This window comes from Grammomys surdaster, unplaced genomic scaffold (assembly GCF_004785775.1).
Source record: "Grammomys surdaster isolate TR1022 unplaced genomic scaffold, NIH_TR_1.0 126198, whole genome shotgun sequence".
Classification (NCBI taxonomy): domain Eukaryota; kingdom Metazoa; phylum Chordata; class Mammalia; order Rodentia; family Muridae; genus Grammomys; species Grammomys surdaster.
In genome coordinates, this window is record NW_021621003.1 from 3,206,511 (window position 1) to 3,223,782 (window position 17,272).

Genomic DNA, 17,272 nt, shown 5'->3' on the forward strand with positions numbered 1-17,272 from the left:
CCAAGTGCTGGGATTAAAGGCATGCGCCACCACTGCCTGGCTAGTGTAAAATGTTTTAAGCAGTAAATCCTATGTTGTTGAGTGTTATCAACTTGTAAGTGAGTGTGTGTGTGTGTGTGTGTGTGTGTGTGTGTTGGGTGCCAATATATTATTCCAGTGTATCTCATCAACCAAGAAAACACGAATTAAGATTAATAAAACAAATCATAACAATTTAAACCAGACTATGAGTCTGTGAAAGGGAGGAGGTGAGCAGATGGGTGGTGGGTCATTTTAGTGTGTCCATTTTCTGTGTTCCTGGCTCACGCTGGGCTAGTAAGACCAGCAAGCTCCCAGATCTAAATGTAATGAATGTCAAAGGAGCCGGGTCACATCCCTTCTATCTCAGCAAGGCAGACACAGGCAGATCTCTGTGAGCCCTGGGTCAGCCTGGTCTACACAGTGAGTTCCAAGCCAGATGGTGTTACACAGCGAGACCCTGTCTCAAAACAGACGAGTGTCAAACACGGCAAAGCCCCAACAAAGCTAGTACTAGGTAGGCTTGTAATTCCAGGGCTCAGGCAGGAACATCACAAGTTCAAATGCAGCCTGGGCAACTCAGGAGACTCCTTCTCAAAACTGAAGTAAAGAAAGATCCAGGCGTGAAGTTAAGTGCTGGCCAGAGGCCTGAGGTGCAGTCACTAGCCCTTCTCTCCCACAAACAAGAAGCAGGTACTACTGTAACATGAACAGGAACAATTCCATCCTGCATGTAATTTCATTCTTTTTTTTAAAGCTAGGTCTGAGTTGACCAGCAAAGAGTAGACAAGGATCAGAAAGTCTGAGGCACGTGAGGTAACATCCAGCTGCACTTAAGCCGGGAAGTGCTCATCCTTTTCTAGAGTGGCTTGCCTTTCCATAGCAGAGCACACAGGAAGCAGACAGGGATACTGAGCCTGGTTCTCTCCTCCCTAGACTGTGTCTCCCTTGGTGGATGAAACAAAGTTGACTAAACCTTGTGCTAGATTGTGACAACTAATACTTTGTACATTTTTAGTCCCATGCCCCACCCTCGGCCCACAGCAAAATGACCTGCACATTCTGTTTTGTTTTCAGAGACAGTTTCTCTGTATAGCCTTGACTGTCCTGGATCTATAGAGCAGGCTGGCCTCGAACTCATAGCTCTGCCTGCCTCTGCCTCCCAAGCGCTGGGATTAAAGGCATGCACCACCACTGCCTGGCTATTATTCTTACTTAGTCATCAAGCTGAACAGCCTGACAGAAGGGGACAAGCTGCTTGTCTTAGGCTATGACACATCACTTTCTTATGGAAGGAAAATCCTCAAGTCAAATCCTTGAGATCTCATTTGATTCAGTGTCTGCCCCTGGATAGGAGGAAATAGGTGGAACAGGACTTAGTTTGGGACCACTATTTTTGCCTGTATCCTATTCTTTTCCTTCAAAAACTTGGAGTGGCTTCCAGCCATTTTTATATCTGTAATAGGCAACATTTTTCTTCATCTCCATGATACAACCTCTTCTAAAAGTCATCATCCATCCTAAGTCAGGCTTGGGTCTAGCTCAATCCTATCTCTTCTCAATCGCTGGCTCAACCCTCCATATTCATCATGTGCTAAGAGCTCTTGACTCACCCCTGTTATCCTTCCTTGATCAATACGATGGCTAATTCTCAGTCCTACCGATACACTTCACTCAGCTCATTATTCTTTTCTTCCTAAAGTGTTTTCTTTATTTGCCTTGCAAGGCGCTCTTCTTCTCTAACGGGGTAGCTTCCCATTGGATCCACTTGTTCCCTTGCCTTTTCTTTCTTTTTTTTTTTTTAAGATTTACTATGTATACAGTATTTTGCCTGTAAGTATGACTACATGCCGGGCATACGACTACAAGAGGGCATCAGTATAGATGGTTGTGAGCCATTATGTGGTTGCTGGGAATTGAACTCAGGACCTCCGGAAGAACAACCAGTGCTCTTAACCTCTCTGAGTCATTTCTCCAGCCCCTCCTTTGCCTTTGTCCCTCTGACCTTCAGGTTGAAGAGCATAGGTTGTGACTCCCTGGTTGTGTCCACCTTGTATTATCATTTAATATTATTGCTTGAAATGTTATCCAATCACAAGGCCTCAGGTCCACCCTCTTTCTAAGAGCACATATCCACATATCCTGCCTCCTCCTCCTCCTCAGCATCTCTTATTCTCCATCACCCTGCAGACTCACCAGCTCTGACACTGAGCTCAGTCTCTCACCCTAAAGCTTCTCTGCTTGACCAATTCAGACTTAGCCATCTCAACTGGAATTAAGCCCATCCTTCCAGGAGTGGCTCAGGCAAACCTCACTGGAGCTACATTAGAGTCCTCTCTCCCATCCCCTTTACTAGTTGCAACATGAATGAGGGAGGGAGAAGTAATGAGGAAGGAATTTACTTCTGAAGTAGATGAATTGGTTGGTACATCAGTTGGTTTCACCCCTCTACTGTGACTATTGCTGGTTCCAACCATCATGGTCTCTTGCCTGGGTGATGATGATATCAGTCTCCAAAATGGTCTCTCTGAATCCATCTTTGCCCTGGAGCAGTCTGTCTACAGATATAGCAGCCAATGACCCTTTAGCCTGTGAGGCAGGTCACACCACTCATCTGCCAAAAATTCCCAGTGGTTTCCTGGTTTGCCGAGAGCTGAAGGCAAAGTCTTTGTCACAGTGCTGTGCTCTCTGCCGAATGGTCCCAGCACTGTCCTCCTCCCTCTCCCTTAGGCAACAGACTTCTTGCTTTGCAATGAATACATTAGGTATGAAGTCTAGGGACCTCTGCGCTAGCCTTTTGGTCTGGAGTACTCTTTCCCTTACATGATGTCCTTACCAGCATCAAGTCTCCACGAGGCCTGCCCTGACCAACTAACTTTACACCCAAATCACCTTACCACCCGGGCCCACTTCTACATACTTGACTCTCCACATGACTTGCCAAGTTCTAAGGAACCGTATGATTTACTTTCATACTCTAATTGATACAGATGGACTGCTCTGCAAGTGATGGTAGGTTGGCCTTCTCCACTGGTGTCCAAGATTCCTTGAGCAGCCTATGTTCTTTAGAAGTTTCAGTAGAATTTTTCTACATGAATGCCCAAATGAGTCAATCAATAAGGCTTATCCACACCAACACTGAATCCTAATCTAATGATTTCTCCTAGGAACAAAGGTTTTCTTTAAAACAATTGTTTTTTGCATGTATGCTGAACACACTTCCCATCATGCCTTTCTCTCCCCCTTTGACTCACCCCCTGGACAGATTTCCCTCTACTTTGAAGTTTCATACAGAGCTATATATGTATGAATGACTGACGAAGGTTTCCTTGGGTGTATGTGTGTATCATTTACGTTTTCCTCATCCATTCTGTTGCGGGACACCTAAGTTTGTTCTATAACTTAGCTTCTGTGAACAGTGCCATGACGTTCTGAAGTGATTTAGCTGTGTTATATGGAATATCAATTGTTAGGTCTGTTTAATTAAAACCTTTTAAATTATGTGTGAGTATGTGCATATGAACGTGAGTGTTCACAGAGGCCAGAAGAGGACACCGGATTCCCCTCATCGGGGAGTTACTGGCAGTTGTGAGCGTCCCGTCCCAGCGTGGGTGCTGGGAACCGTACAGGTCTTCTGCACGAGCAGCAAGTTTGTGACTGTTGAGGCATCTCTCCAGTCCGGTCACCAGCTTCCTGAGAGGCCTCTGAACTGGCTTCTGTGGTGGCTACGCCTGTTCCTGCTCTCATCCCAACGATACTTGGGATTTAACAGCACAGCCTCTGAGACTCCCTGACCACACCTATTGTTTGCTGCCCATCTGTCTGCCTATAGATGACCAATCTCTGCACGACTCTGCTCACCCTCTGTTCAGCGCCTTTATGCTCAGTCTTCGCTCCATGCTGCCCTTCACTCCCAGCTATCCCTTCATGAGCTGTCCTTTTCCGCTGCTCTCTGTCAACCTGCCTGCACGCCCACAGCTCCATCCTTTTGCTTGGAATGGACATTCCTCCCTGAGCCCTCCTCCAGTTTTCCTTCCCTTTTCCCATTCCCTCTGCTAAAGTTTGACCCTGCCCACACCCCCAGATCACAAGAATCTTTCCATTCCAAACATTCATAACCCTTACAGTGTACAGCCCACTGTAGTCTGAACGTGCTTCCAAAAGTTCATGAATGAGGGATCTGGTTCCAAGGCAACGGGGTTGAGAAGGGAGCCCCTGAGGAACTGAGAAGGTCACAGGGCTTTGCTGTTATGAATGAATTAATGTTTTGTTACAAAACCGAGCTCACTCCTCCTTTGCACACACTCTTGCCATGAGATGCCATCTGCCATGTTATGATGCAGAAGAAGACACACCCTAGGCCTAGCTCCTCTTTCTTAGTTTTCCCATCCCCTAGACCCACAAGCCAAACAAACTTCTCTGGTGTGTAAATTACCCAGTCCATGATACTCTGTTATAGCTACACAAAACAGGCTGAGACAGCCACCCATCCAAATAACTCTAAACCTACAGGCATTGAAGCAGCATCTACTGATTATTTTGGACTTTGCTTTTACATAATTCAGAAATGTGGCATTCTTTGGAAAACAAGTCATACAAAAAGAAATGTTTGATTTTTAATTATGACATCGATTGGCATGGATTCTTTCTTCCTGCAAGCAAGAGCAACGCCTTCTGCTTATATTTCCCATGGATTCCAACAGTCTCAGCACACGACAGACAGAGAGACAGACAGATAGTATCTACAGGGTGGCTGGAGGACTTGGAACCTGTACAGGGAAGAAGCTACAAAGGCTGAGAGGTTTTTGAAGATCTAATGACCTGAGGGGATAGAAATCAAAGTCATGGGCTTATAGTAGGTTAAAAACTAAAGTAAGGGAGTTGGAGAGATGGGTCATTGGTTAAGAGCACTTGATGCTCTTCCAGAGAACCCAGGTTCATTTCCCAGCACCAACATAGTGTCTTATAACCATCTGTAACCCTAGTTTCAGGGTATCGGAAACCCTCTTCTGGCCTCCATGAATCCCAAGGACATATATGGTACACAGATATATATGCAAGCAAAATACCCGTACACATATAAAAAGAAACCAATCTTTAAAAATAAAATTCTAAGGGTGTGGCTTTGCAGTGAGTTACTCTGCATTTCCTGTCACTAACATGCCAGTAATTGATAGTTAAGGTCTTAAAATTGTGTTATTTTGAACAGCTGCTGTTTTCCACTTTGAAAGAAGAAATGCTGTTCTTTAGTACAGTGGAAGACACTCTACCCACTTTCTACTGCAGTGGAGTGGCTAAAGTGATGGTATGTTCACAGTCCCCTGGGCTACATTTTATCCCCAACTTGCAATGGCTGGGCTTAGTAATGTTTAACTCTGAAGCTAAAGCACATGTACACAAGCATTCCATCTCCACCTTTAGACACTCAGTAAGAAATCTCCTGTGTCAGATGATTTTCCCAGTGTACACTAATGTAAGTGTTCTGAACATATCTAAGGTAGGATCAGCTAACTTATGATATTCAGCAGGCTAGGCTTGTCAAATGAAGTCTTGGCTTATGACATTTTTAGCTTATAATGGATTTATTGGGACAAAGGCTGCTGGAATCAATGAGCACCTGTACGACGTGGCTCTTAGACTTAAGGAACGGTGTTTCTCTTGGGAGCATTCAGAACTGAAAGCAAGGTTACAGACTCTGAACCTCGTCAGTAACACTTAGCTCCTTTCTGGGTTCACCAGTGTCTTCCATGTATCCATCTAGTGCACACTTCCTGTGCGCTCTCTGCCACTCTGGCCAGGACATGGTCTTCCCATGGACGGAGAGGACAGGCATCAGAATGTTATCACTTTACAAGTGGGAGCTTTGTCCAGAGGACTTAATAGCCTGAGCAAGCTGTAGTTAGCAATTGCAGGCCTAGTTTTGGACCTTGGAGGGCACTGACACTCTAGTCCATGAGCTTTCCCTTTGTCAGGCTGCCTCTCAGGACTCAGTGTGTATTTTATAGACTCATGACTAAAGTAATGACTTGTGGTTTTAAAAAACACAACCGACCCACCCTGGGCATGCAGGGGAGTAAACACTGAAATGCAGAGTTGATGTGGTCTCAGTGCTGGGAGGGGATGCCCTGCAGGGTAGACCTGAGATCTTCCATATTTTCTGCTGATGTTTTAAAACTCCTTTCCTCTTCTAGATACGTGTTGTGTAGTCATCTGGTTGAGCTTCTGAGTATACTCAAATATACAAGGCTTCCCAGATCAAACAGCCATGCGAGCCATCCATGGTCTCTTTTCCGTTGGTCTGGGCAGTCACTGTGTGAGGGACTGGTTGCCAACTCCAACCTGATAAGCGTGTTCAACGTGTCAATATTGTAAAACCTGACCCTGAGTAGGACAATCTACAAAATGAAATGTTTGACGGTCTGAGACTAAGTTCAGGATGAACGACACAGAATATACATGCAGATGAAGATGACGACGGGTTGCTTGAAATTGGCATCTCTTCAGTTACCAAGGTCTTTTGCGACCATAACTGGACCCTGTCACTCACCCAGAGAACTCAGGCTAACAGATCTTCACATCTGCTGTAGTCCCAGCCACTCTCTGGTGCACAGAGGCTGATAAAAGCTGTTCTTGTTGGATCATGAGTTGGTAAAGGACACTAAGTGCCATGAGATTCCTAAGTCAACAATGTAAGACTCTCCCAGCTCACAACTGTTCAAAATACTTATAGATAAAAGGAGAAAAAAAAGGAAGAAGAACAAAGACTAACTTATATTGTGCCCAAAGCAGAGAAAGATCTTCCATGTTGAAATATTCTAGTGATGTGCTGTTGAGTAATGCAGCTATGATTTGTTGTTCTAATTATTTGAGGAAGCTATTTAAAGAGGTCAACCAGCCAAAAGATTCGAGGAGAGGCCAAGCCATCCCTGCTCATTTTAAAGCTTTTCTTATCCCTGCCCCCATCTGTTTATGGTGCTGGGGATAGGGTCCAGGCCTCACACATGCCAGGCAAATTTCCCCTTCCCTTCTCCCTCCTGCTCCGGCCCTGCTCACTCCAGCCCCAAGGTTTTTACTTATTTGTTATATGTAACTACACTGTAGCTGTCTTCAGACATCCCATAAGAGGACATCGGATCCCATTACAGATGGTTGTAAGCCACCATGTGGTTGCTGGGATTTGAACTCATGACCTCTGGAAGAGCAGTCAGTGCTCTTAACCACTGAGCTATCTCTCCAGCCCCTCTTCTTGTCACTTTTAATGTTTACCTGCATGTTGACAGGTACATTGGGTTCAGTTGCACAACCTTTCCCTTAAGAAAGCTTAGAGTTATCTTGGAAGTGCCACAACAGTCTCAGATATGTGCAAATCAGCACTAGGGAAAGCTGTTTGAGTCACCCATCCACAGCACTGCTATATACAGGCACAAGTGGAGGTCGGCCACCTTGTTTGGCCTAAGTAGGACACCATAGAAAGGACTCTCAGCCCTTGAGTCGAGTATAGAGTACTCAAAAGAGTGGGGAGGTTGTCATTTCCACAGGGCATCTCCTGACTCTTCTTTCACAACATGTTAGACTGAGTGAGAGGAAGCCCACGGCACTCACATTAGCTCACAGCACAGAGTCAGCAATCCTGCTCCCCCTGGTAGGGGCCACCCAATAACTTCGGGTTCAACCAGAAAATGCAAGAGGATATTCCATGTGATTTTGGTTTTGCATACATAAGGAAAGAAGGAAAGGAGGGAGGAGGAAGAGGAGGAGGAAGAGGGGAGAAGGAGAAAGAAGAGGAGGAGGTAGAAGAGAAGAAGGAGAAGGGAGAGAAGGAGGAGGAGGAAGAAGAGGAGGAGGAGGAGGAGTGCATAAGGAGGAAGACAGAGCGTGAAGCCATGAGGCTGGCTGGTCAACCATGGGTTAACATCAGATTCAGAGAAGCACACAGTAACTCAGTGTCTCTGTAAGTCCCTGAGCCCCAGGGTGAAAGGCATTTTTATTTGTGGAAACAGAATGGTTCCTTCTTTCACCATTGACTCTCTTTCCTCTCATTTCTTTATTTTTGGTCTGTCTAAACCCCAAATTTGGATCATCCATCATTTCAACCTGCCCAGAATTTTCATCTTTCCAGAGCCAAAGAGCAACAAATACCGGGTCCAAAGAGCCCTCTCCCATAGCCGACTGTCACCAGCCCTCCTTCTCTCAGGGTTACAGGGTGCTCAGAGCAGACGCTGTCAGCAGGACGTGCCACACACAGCAAATCATCAAACCAGAATGCATTAATGGGGTTCCAGGGAACTTACTCGTACTTGTGCTGGTTCCAATTGTGTTGATTGTGGCGGGGACAGATGAGGAAGAGTAGAGGGGCACATGGCCGTTCTCACAGCCCAGGCTCTTGTCCTGCCAGTTGGAGGCGCTGATGCAAATCCCAGAATCCCGAGAGTTCTGCCAGCCATTGAGCTTGTCGTCAGAGTTCTGTCTTTGGTGATAGTAGTGCGTCTGTCCATAATCCACAGAGTCCGAGCGGCCTCGGTTCTGGCTCCCAAAGCTGGTGGATGTGCGGTCCTCCAAGTGATTTAGCCACATGGCTAGTGCACTTCGGTCTTCCAAGGAAGTGGCTGGGTGGATCAAAGCATAGGACAGCAGCTGCCTGCTCTCCTCAATGTGCTGGTTGTGTTCGATAGAGTGTGCCAGGATCTTGGGCAGCAGTTTCATATACTCTATTTTCGCGTCGAGGTTTCCTGGCTTCAGCAAAGGCAGGTGAGTTAGCAGAAGGGAAATCACTTTATCCTTGGATTCCTGTTGCCATTGGTTAATGATTCCTGAAAGGGAAAGTACACAGGACACATGAGCAAATACACCCACAATCACACTAAACACCACACTCTAAATTTCTGTGGCTTCGAGCCCCGACTTTGTAACCCTGGCTAAATCTTCTCAACTGTGTATGAGATTGGTTAAGTAGCCTAAGGTTTTTAGGGGCCAAGAACTCAAATGAGCTACAGTTCAAATCTTCCTAGAGAGTGCAGTCGGCAGAGTGCGCGATCCTTTGTGCTATATAAAATCTGGGTATCATGGTGAATAACTGATTACAGGTGTTCTTGGTGTACTTGGAAGGTGGAGACAGAAGGCTCAGAAGTTCAAGGCCATCCACTACTACTTAAGAAGTCTGGGGCAGCATGAACTACATGAGACCTTGTCTCAAAAACTAAATCTTTGGAGTTCAAGAGATGGCTCAGTGGTTGAGAACACTGGCTGCTTTTCCAGAAGACCTAGGTTTAATTCCCAGCACCCACATGGTGGCTCACAACTGTCAATAACTCCAGTCCTAGGGGACCTGACACTCTCTTCTGGCTTTCTCAGGTACTATAAACACACATGGTGCACAGACATACATGCAGGCAAACACTTATATACATAAAATAGTTTTAGTTTCCATTTTATAATAAAATAAGTATTTTATTAAGCATGTTATACATATATAATACATATAATTATAATATATAATTATATATGATAATCAATATAATACCTTATATATCATGTAATATATAATAAAATATAAAATATAAAAGTCTCCATTTTAAAACTAACAAATGCTTAGTTGTCAAAGAGACGACTACTTTGGCCCAACCAATGAGAACTGACAGCCCTGTCATCCTTCTTAGACAAGACTAGTCACAACCCTAGATAGACAAGGGCCAAGCATGATAAAAACTGAGGGTCTACATGAAGGAATTTTGGAGCGAAGCTGCTTCCCCACTCCAGACATCTACTGGAAGCACCTTAAGTGATGGAGAAGGGGTGTGTGTGAAGCTGGTTCAGCTTCCTACACAGAAGAACTTATCAGGAGAAAGGGACCCAAACTCCTGTCCCTGAATCTTAGTGTTGAGAACCACAGCTTTCTTATAAGGAAATAACGGAGTAAAGGAGTCACACAGCTCCAGGGACACCTTGGGTCCCATATACTAGTAGGTTGTTTATTTTTCTAGGAAGATCTGTTTGTGTGGGTTTTTAAACACTATTTTTAATTTAAAATTTTTATTGGTATTGATGTGTGAGTGAGTGCAGCATGTGTGCATGTGTGTGCTTACGTGTGTGCAGGACAGCAGAACACGCTGGATGTTATTCTAAGGAACATCACCTACATCCATTTAGACGAGGTTTCCCCAGAACTCAACTAGGCTAGGCTGGCTGGCCAGCGAGCCCCAGGGATCCTCCTGTCTCTGTCTCACAGGGCTGGAATTATAAGCGTGCACCACTATGCCTGTCATTTTTACATGGGTTCTCATTCTTAAGCATTGTAAGCATGTGCTTCAGTGTTAAGGACACTCACAGTGACATGCAATCGGCCTGTAGACCAGTAGTTCTCAACCTGCAGGTTGGGACCCTTTCAGGGGTTTAAACGACCCTTTCACAAGGGCTGCCTAAGATCATCGGAAAACAGATATTTACAATGTTGTTCATAAGAGTAGCAAAATTACAGTTATGAATAGCAATGAAAATAATTTTATAGTTGGGGGTCACCACATCATGAGGAACTGTATTAAAGGGTCACAGTCTTAGGAAAGTTGAGAACTACTGCTGTAGACCTTCATTACCTTCCAAATAGAAAGTCTGTCTTCATCAAAACAAAAACTACTCACTCCTTTCCTAGCCTTTGGCACAGCACCATTCCATTTTTTGTATCTGGTTTTACTCTAGGTACCTCAGACAAGTGAGACCTCAGTGTTTGTCTTTTTATTGTTTGAGACAAGGTCTCCGACTCTGAAACCCTGGCTAGCCTCAAACTCACGGTTGAGCCTCCCGGATGCTGGGACGGCAGACACGAAGCACCTTACCCAGCATCCCCACTGAATGCCTCACATCACAACAGTTTCCTTCAGACTCATGCCTTGAAGACTTGCTCCTTAACACTTCCTCCCTGTCCCACTCAAATGGCAAACGATGCATGGTGCCTGTTGAGTTTTAGAGACAGACAGTTATCCACAGATCAGGGCATCCCCAGTGGATTTCACATGGTGTCTTCAGGTTGGAGGGGTTAAGCTACAAACTCATCGGCATGTACTAAGGCCTCTTCAGAACACTTGCAAAGAAAAATCTCAGCATTGTGACTTCATCTCAAGTTCCCTAAAGGTCCTACATTGAAGGTGTGGTCCCCAGTTTGGAGATATTCAGAATGGAGTCTAGTCTAGTAGGACATTTTCTGATCACTTCGGGATATACCCCTGAAATAGATAGTAGAACCTGACCCTATCTTTCTATTTTTGCTTTCTGGCTATAAAGTTTTCTTAACCAACCATTATGGATCGGAAGCTTCCAAATTGAGAGTGAAAATAAAACTTTCCTCTTTTACAGTGGATTTTCTCTTGGATATTGTGTTACAGTAACAGAAAGTTAACCAATTAGCATTGTGGACTTGGTGTCTTTGGAGTCAGGCATGGAAGGCAATCCCAGCCGTGCCACTTACTTTGTACTGGAATTCTGTGACATTGCTTAACCAGTTTGAGCCTTAACTGTCACATCAGCTATGGGTAGTGAGTCCCAATAGCTTCTGCCTTCCTTGGCTTAAATGGGATGAAGTATGGAAAGGACCAGTGGAGAACCTGGTGCCCCTTTTCCTTTGCTCTGCATCGGCTGGACCCACAGAAAGATGATGCAAGCAACTTTGACATTTAGTTTTACATATAGAGGGAGGACACAAATGAAGTCATTAAAAACGTCACCTAATTGGAAAAAAGATAAGGCATGTAGGAGGAAGGTGCTGTGGTGAGTTTCATTCATCTCTCACACACCCTCACCCTTAAATAAAGTGGCGAGACACGTGAGTTTCTTATACCTGGTAGCAATCTGCTAAGTATTATATCAGTAGCTAAATCATCAGAGAGCTAGGACCACCCTTCTAACAGTAAGAAGCAAGACTGGACTCTCTTCATGTGGAGTTTTCTGGGATGCTGAAGAGTAGCGGTGTGGAGCAGAAGCCGCTAACCTAAAGACCGAGGAAGACTATGGAGAAGAAATGAGAAGCCAGAATCATGAAAGGAACAGGAGAGTGGTGGTGAAGGTGTCTAAAATCCTTGTTTCCAGGGCAGTTGCAGGGGTTTGGGGCTGGGGGATGAGGGATAAGGGGTGGGGACGGGAGTGGGGCATTGGGGTAGGGGTGGGAAGTGGGGTGTCTGAATACTACTAGATATCCCACTAATAATACTAGATATAATACCAGCAGCACAGATTCCTAGTAAAATAACATGAGCCATATACAGTGCCTGAAACTTTGCAGTAGTCAAATTACAAAAAAAGCAATGAGCTACTTGGTCTACGCCAACTTTAAAATATCATTTCAATGTGTAATCATTACAGATCACCAGGGAGCCAGACATTTATCCTCTTTGGACTTGAGTTAAAATTTTGAAATCCAGGGCTTACGCTATCACCGACACATCCTCCCCATTTGAGTGAGCCATGTTGCCATGCTCGCGGCTAGTGAGCAGGTCAGCTAAAGACGTTCTGATGGAGAAGGACACGAGGCGGGTGACCCAAGAGGTTCTTGCTAGCTCTCTGACAATTTAGCTAACTGCCATCATGTATAATATCTGTCTAATGCCACCAGATATAAGAAGTTCACGTGTCCCACTAGGCAGAGCCTATCTTTGAAAGGGGTCTGGGAGATGAACAAAAACTCATCACAATATCTCCATCCCACCCACACTTTGTCGGGAAAGACCAGGCACCATTTTCTGGTTTTTCTTGAAGTCTGAGGCAGTTTTTCATTTATTTGTTTAGAGACAAAGTCTCATTATGTGGTTCCTTCTGGCCTCCAAATCACGGCAATCCTTTCGCATCAGGCTCTCTGCTGAGAAGACAGACATGGGGCATGAGTCTGGCATGCTTTTCATGATGGCTATATTTAGGAGGAAAAGAAACCTAGTCAGTCTGTCCAGGGTCTCAAAAGAGTCCCAGGAAGGAAACACAAAGCCCAGAGGAAGAACAGAGGTGTCATAAACCAACAGTGAGCTGGGTCAGGTGGCATGCACACGTACCCTTACAATTAAATTTGGGAACAACTTTTTAATAAAAATGCATGAGACTGAAGAACTTCCTAGACTCCTGCTAGGACACTTCCTTGTTTAGATATTCTGCCCTCACAAAAGGTCGGTCTTAAAAAAAATGTCAGGACAAAAATAAAACATAAATAGGACTCAGAGTGCTAGTGAGACAGGTTATCTCCAGCAACCGCTCTCTGCCAAGGATTAACCCAGGACTCACGGAAGAGGCACAGCAGAGACGGAGGATGACAGGTCTCTGTCCCTGGTCCCTTCTAGGGCTGAAATAGCATTAGCCTTGGGAATAGCCCTCGCATGGTTTGAGGTTGTGGTATGGCCAGGAAGTCAAGGTTTTTGCCTACCCCTCCTGGGAACTCGGCTATAAGGCTGCTTTCTGAGGCTAACCACACCCACTGGCTCAAACTTCTATGGCTCTAGCTGTCACGCTGACAGCTAACAGTATTGAGTGGTTTCTGTGGGCCAGGCTCTCTTGTAAGCCCTGTGCATTTAATTACTCATTGAATGCTCTCAAGGAGCTTAGCAAGAGGAGGCGAGGTGGCAGGTCTCATAACTAGCCTTATTTCGATGATGAGAGAGACAGATGTAGGCGGAACAACTAAGTTGCCATCGGTCCCTTGACTACTGAAGAGGCAGAATGGAGGCATACAAATTAGCTTTAGCTAATGATGGTTACCACGGCAGAATAGCCATAAGCCAAATAGTTTAGTATTTGTGGTATATAGTCGTTACATCAACTGTGTATAAATGTGTAGCTATAGTTACGAAGTTTTTGTGGTCTTAGGGTGCTGATAATTTCTTTGGACATTTTTCTCTGGAAGGGAGCCTCGTGCTCTTCCTTGAGGTCTGGGGGAGGGGGGTCGTGTTTAGTGAGTTTCCTGACGCAGTGATGTGGAGATAGCAGTGTGCAACTTAAGGGTTCAGGATATAAAGGACACAGCTCCTGGCTTGCTCTCTGCTCTTGGATGGCTCACTCTGAGGGAAGTCAGCAGTGCTACTTAGAGGTCACTCTTCACCCAGGAAGCAGCCCAATGAGGTCCTTCTGATGAGGAACTAAGGATGTCTTAGTTAAGGTTACTTTATTGCTATGATTAAAACATCATGAGCAGAAGCAACTTGAAGAAGAAGTCAAGGCAGAAGCCTGGAGATGCAGAAGCTGCGGGGGGTTGCTGCTTGCTTGCTTGCTTGCTTGCTTGCTTGCTTACTTTTTGTTTTAGACAGAGTTTTTTTTCTGTTTAGTCCTGTCTGTTCCTGGAACTTGCTCTGTAGGCCAGGATGACCTCAAACTCAGAGATCCACCTGTCTCTGCCTCCCCAGGGCTGGGATTAAAAGTACGTGCCACCACCACCCAGCAGAGGCATTTTCTCAGCTGAGGCTCCCTCCTCTCTGGTGACTCTAGCTTGTAATTAAGATTGACACACAATTCACCAGGACAGAGGTCCTCTGCCAATCTCCACTTCAAAGGTGCCAGTCATATAAGGGTACCCCCTTGGAAAGGAAGTCACAACCCTCTTAAGAGTCTTCACATGACTAGAGCTCCAATCAGCATTCTGAGGGACCCTAAGCCACAGCCACACATTTCAAGATCCACAGAAACAGTGCGTAATTACATACGTATTGTTCTAATCAGCCAAAAGCTTTAAGTAATTTGTTTCATGGCTAAAGAAAACTAATGTATAACCAAGTGCCTCTATGGAAAAAAGGAAGCTTTAGCCATGTGGCTTTGAATGCTCGGTCCATCTGACATTCCTATTCTCAAATATATCCAGGACACTAACTTGCCCCTACTAAATGCTTCCCTCACCTCCCTCGCCTCGATCTCCTGCTCACCAACAACGGTGGACTATGTGTTAGCTCCCTAGGTGCCTTCAGGGAAAAAATGCACTGGTCATGAAGCCTGGAGCTATGCCCACATTAAGGGTGAGATTTTTCGGGTCGACTTAGAAAATGGTTTCTGATTATAATTTGGTCTCCCGTGGTGGTCTGCCCGCAGGAAACTGTGAGCTGATTATCTGGATTTTCAGTATATCCTGTCAACCATGGCTCCCCAAGTCAAATTACCAAGCCAGCCCTGCAGGATCTGCTTCCCTGCTTTCCAGGCTGCACAAGTTAGCCTCTCAGCATGAGCATCTGTGACAATACTACAGGAGCGAACACCTCTACCATCAAACAGAAGGCAGATCCTACAGAAAGAGACTTGGGACACGCTGGCTAAATCCTGCTAGATGCCCACCAACCTTCTTTAGGGTGTCTATGTCCCTTAATCTCTTCCTGACTCACCCCAGCATCAGCCTGTATGGAATGAGAACTAAACATGGGAAGCTAAAGTCCAATCCCCATGAGTTTTGATGACACCAACCCGTCTATCCGTTCTCTGAGTAGGGAGCCAGCTGTCCTGGGTATTTAATGGGAAAAGTTAACAATTTACCATTTTTAATCCAGAGACATAAGAAGAATAAAAGAAAAATGGAAAGTTCTAGTTAAAGACCATGAGAATTAGAAAACTGTTCCACAATTCTTGGGGTGACAAATTCGGTATCATTGCCACACAATCAAAAGCTGCAATTGTTAGTAAATCACCTTTAAATTGCTATCTTATTATACTCCTGTTTTCAGTTTAATAATGTTCACCATAAAGAGACTTTCTCACAAGTACATTTAGACAATTTGTTCATGCAAGAAATGGCTGGGAATTAAGTGCACACTCGCATGAAGAACTGGCTAAATACATGTGCTTGTTACAAGGCAGTAACACTGGAAGTGATGGTTAAATAGTCCTAGCTAGAATTTACATTACAAACTCAATCCTGGACACAGCAGAGACAAAAGCTTCCTAAATTTAGTACAACTCTAAATGCTTAAAAAAACACAGAAACTAAACAAACAAGCAAACAAAACAAATGATAACATCATATAGCAAGCATTTGCTGCAGTATGAGCTGACACGGCACCCCCAACATCAAGACAAAAATGGCAAATCAGCATGTGAGCTCCTAAGTAGGCACCTACTTTTGCCTCTTGTCTCCCAAGGTATCTTTCTGAGCTGGGAGAATAATCTGGATAACTTGGTAGGAGTCTGCAAATTGTGCTGACATACCAGTTCTCATAAGAGCTCCAAACGGTCTGGAGTTACCAAGGCCTTGTAACCAGTGGTGCCTTGTATGAGGGAGTCAGGTGGCCTGAAGCATCTCTCTCCTTTGTCAAATGGTCCCTACTGGCCCTCTACTCTGGCATTCACACCCTGTGCACTCTCCTACACTAATCACACGTCTGTGTGACTAAAAGAATGTGGCAGAGATGTCTTGATAAGCTTTGTAGTTCTTATCTTGCTCTCTCTATTCCCTCGCTGTGGGGGAAGCCAGTGATACCAATTATGAAGAGACTTAGGCATCTCCAGAGAAGATGAAGGCTCAGGCCTTCTGCTAAGAGAACAAGCTTGGCAGACATGCCACTGAGCCAACAAGATATGAGCCCAAGAGGGCTCTGGCATATCTGGGTGCCCCAGGAAGGTTCCTTGGCTCCGGAAGGATCCAGGGCAACTGGGAATCCATCCTGAAGTCTCTTGACCAAGAGTTCTGGTTAGGGTTGTGGTTCTCTTTCAGTTTCTGACCTCTGCTGCCTCTGTCTGACTTTTGTAGGTGAGGCACCCATTTCCACTGAGCCGAAGCATTGCCCCAGCTCCAGTTAATACCATGACAGTGATGTGGTTGGAGGCATTGGACCAGATCTACCCAAGTAGGCTGTTATGTTAAGCAGTTATGTTTGGGGGTAATTTTAAAAGTTTGTTTTAATTTTTATTATTTTTTTATGTGTATGAGTGTTTTGCTCACACGTATGTCTGTGTGCCACTGTGTCTGGTGCCCTCAGAGGTCAGAAGAAGGTTTCTGATTCCCTGAACAGGAATTATGGATGACATGAGACACCATGTGGTGCTGGGAATTGAACCCCAGTCCTTTAGAAGAGCAACAAAGTTCTTGACTGCTGAGGCATTCCTCCAACCACTGCCCCCGCCCTGGGAATAATTTCTTACACAGCAATGGTTAACTAATACAGGGGGTTTTGTATACTTTAGTAAAAACAAAACAAAACAAAAAAATCCCACCAAGGCTCAGGGAACATCTTGCAAGAGGAGGTGAGAGGAATGTAAGAGCTGGGAGATGGAGAGGTGTGCTGTAAAGCTGCCTGTGGACGTGACACTGCTCTTG

The 17,272-nt window shown here is 45.0% G+C and overlaps 1 protein-coding gene across 1 annotated transcript in view; it reads right to left on the minus strand.

Annotated features, from left to right (window-relative positions):
* Samd4a (sterile alpha motif domain containing 4A) overlaps positions 1–17,272 on the minus strand; it is a 213,794-nt gene that overhangs the window by 79,431 nt on the left and 117,091 nt on the right. Inside the window, exon 3 of the mRNA XM_028758582.1 lies at positions 8,310–8,828. Within this exon, the coding sequence (XP_028614415.1) occupies positions 8,310–8,828 (519 nt within the window). The remainder of the gene's footprint in view (positions 1–8,309; positions 8,829–17,272) is intronic.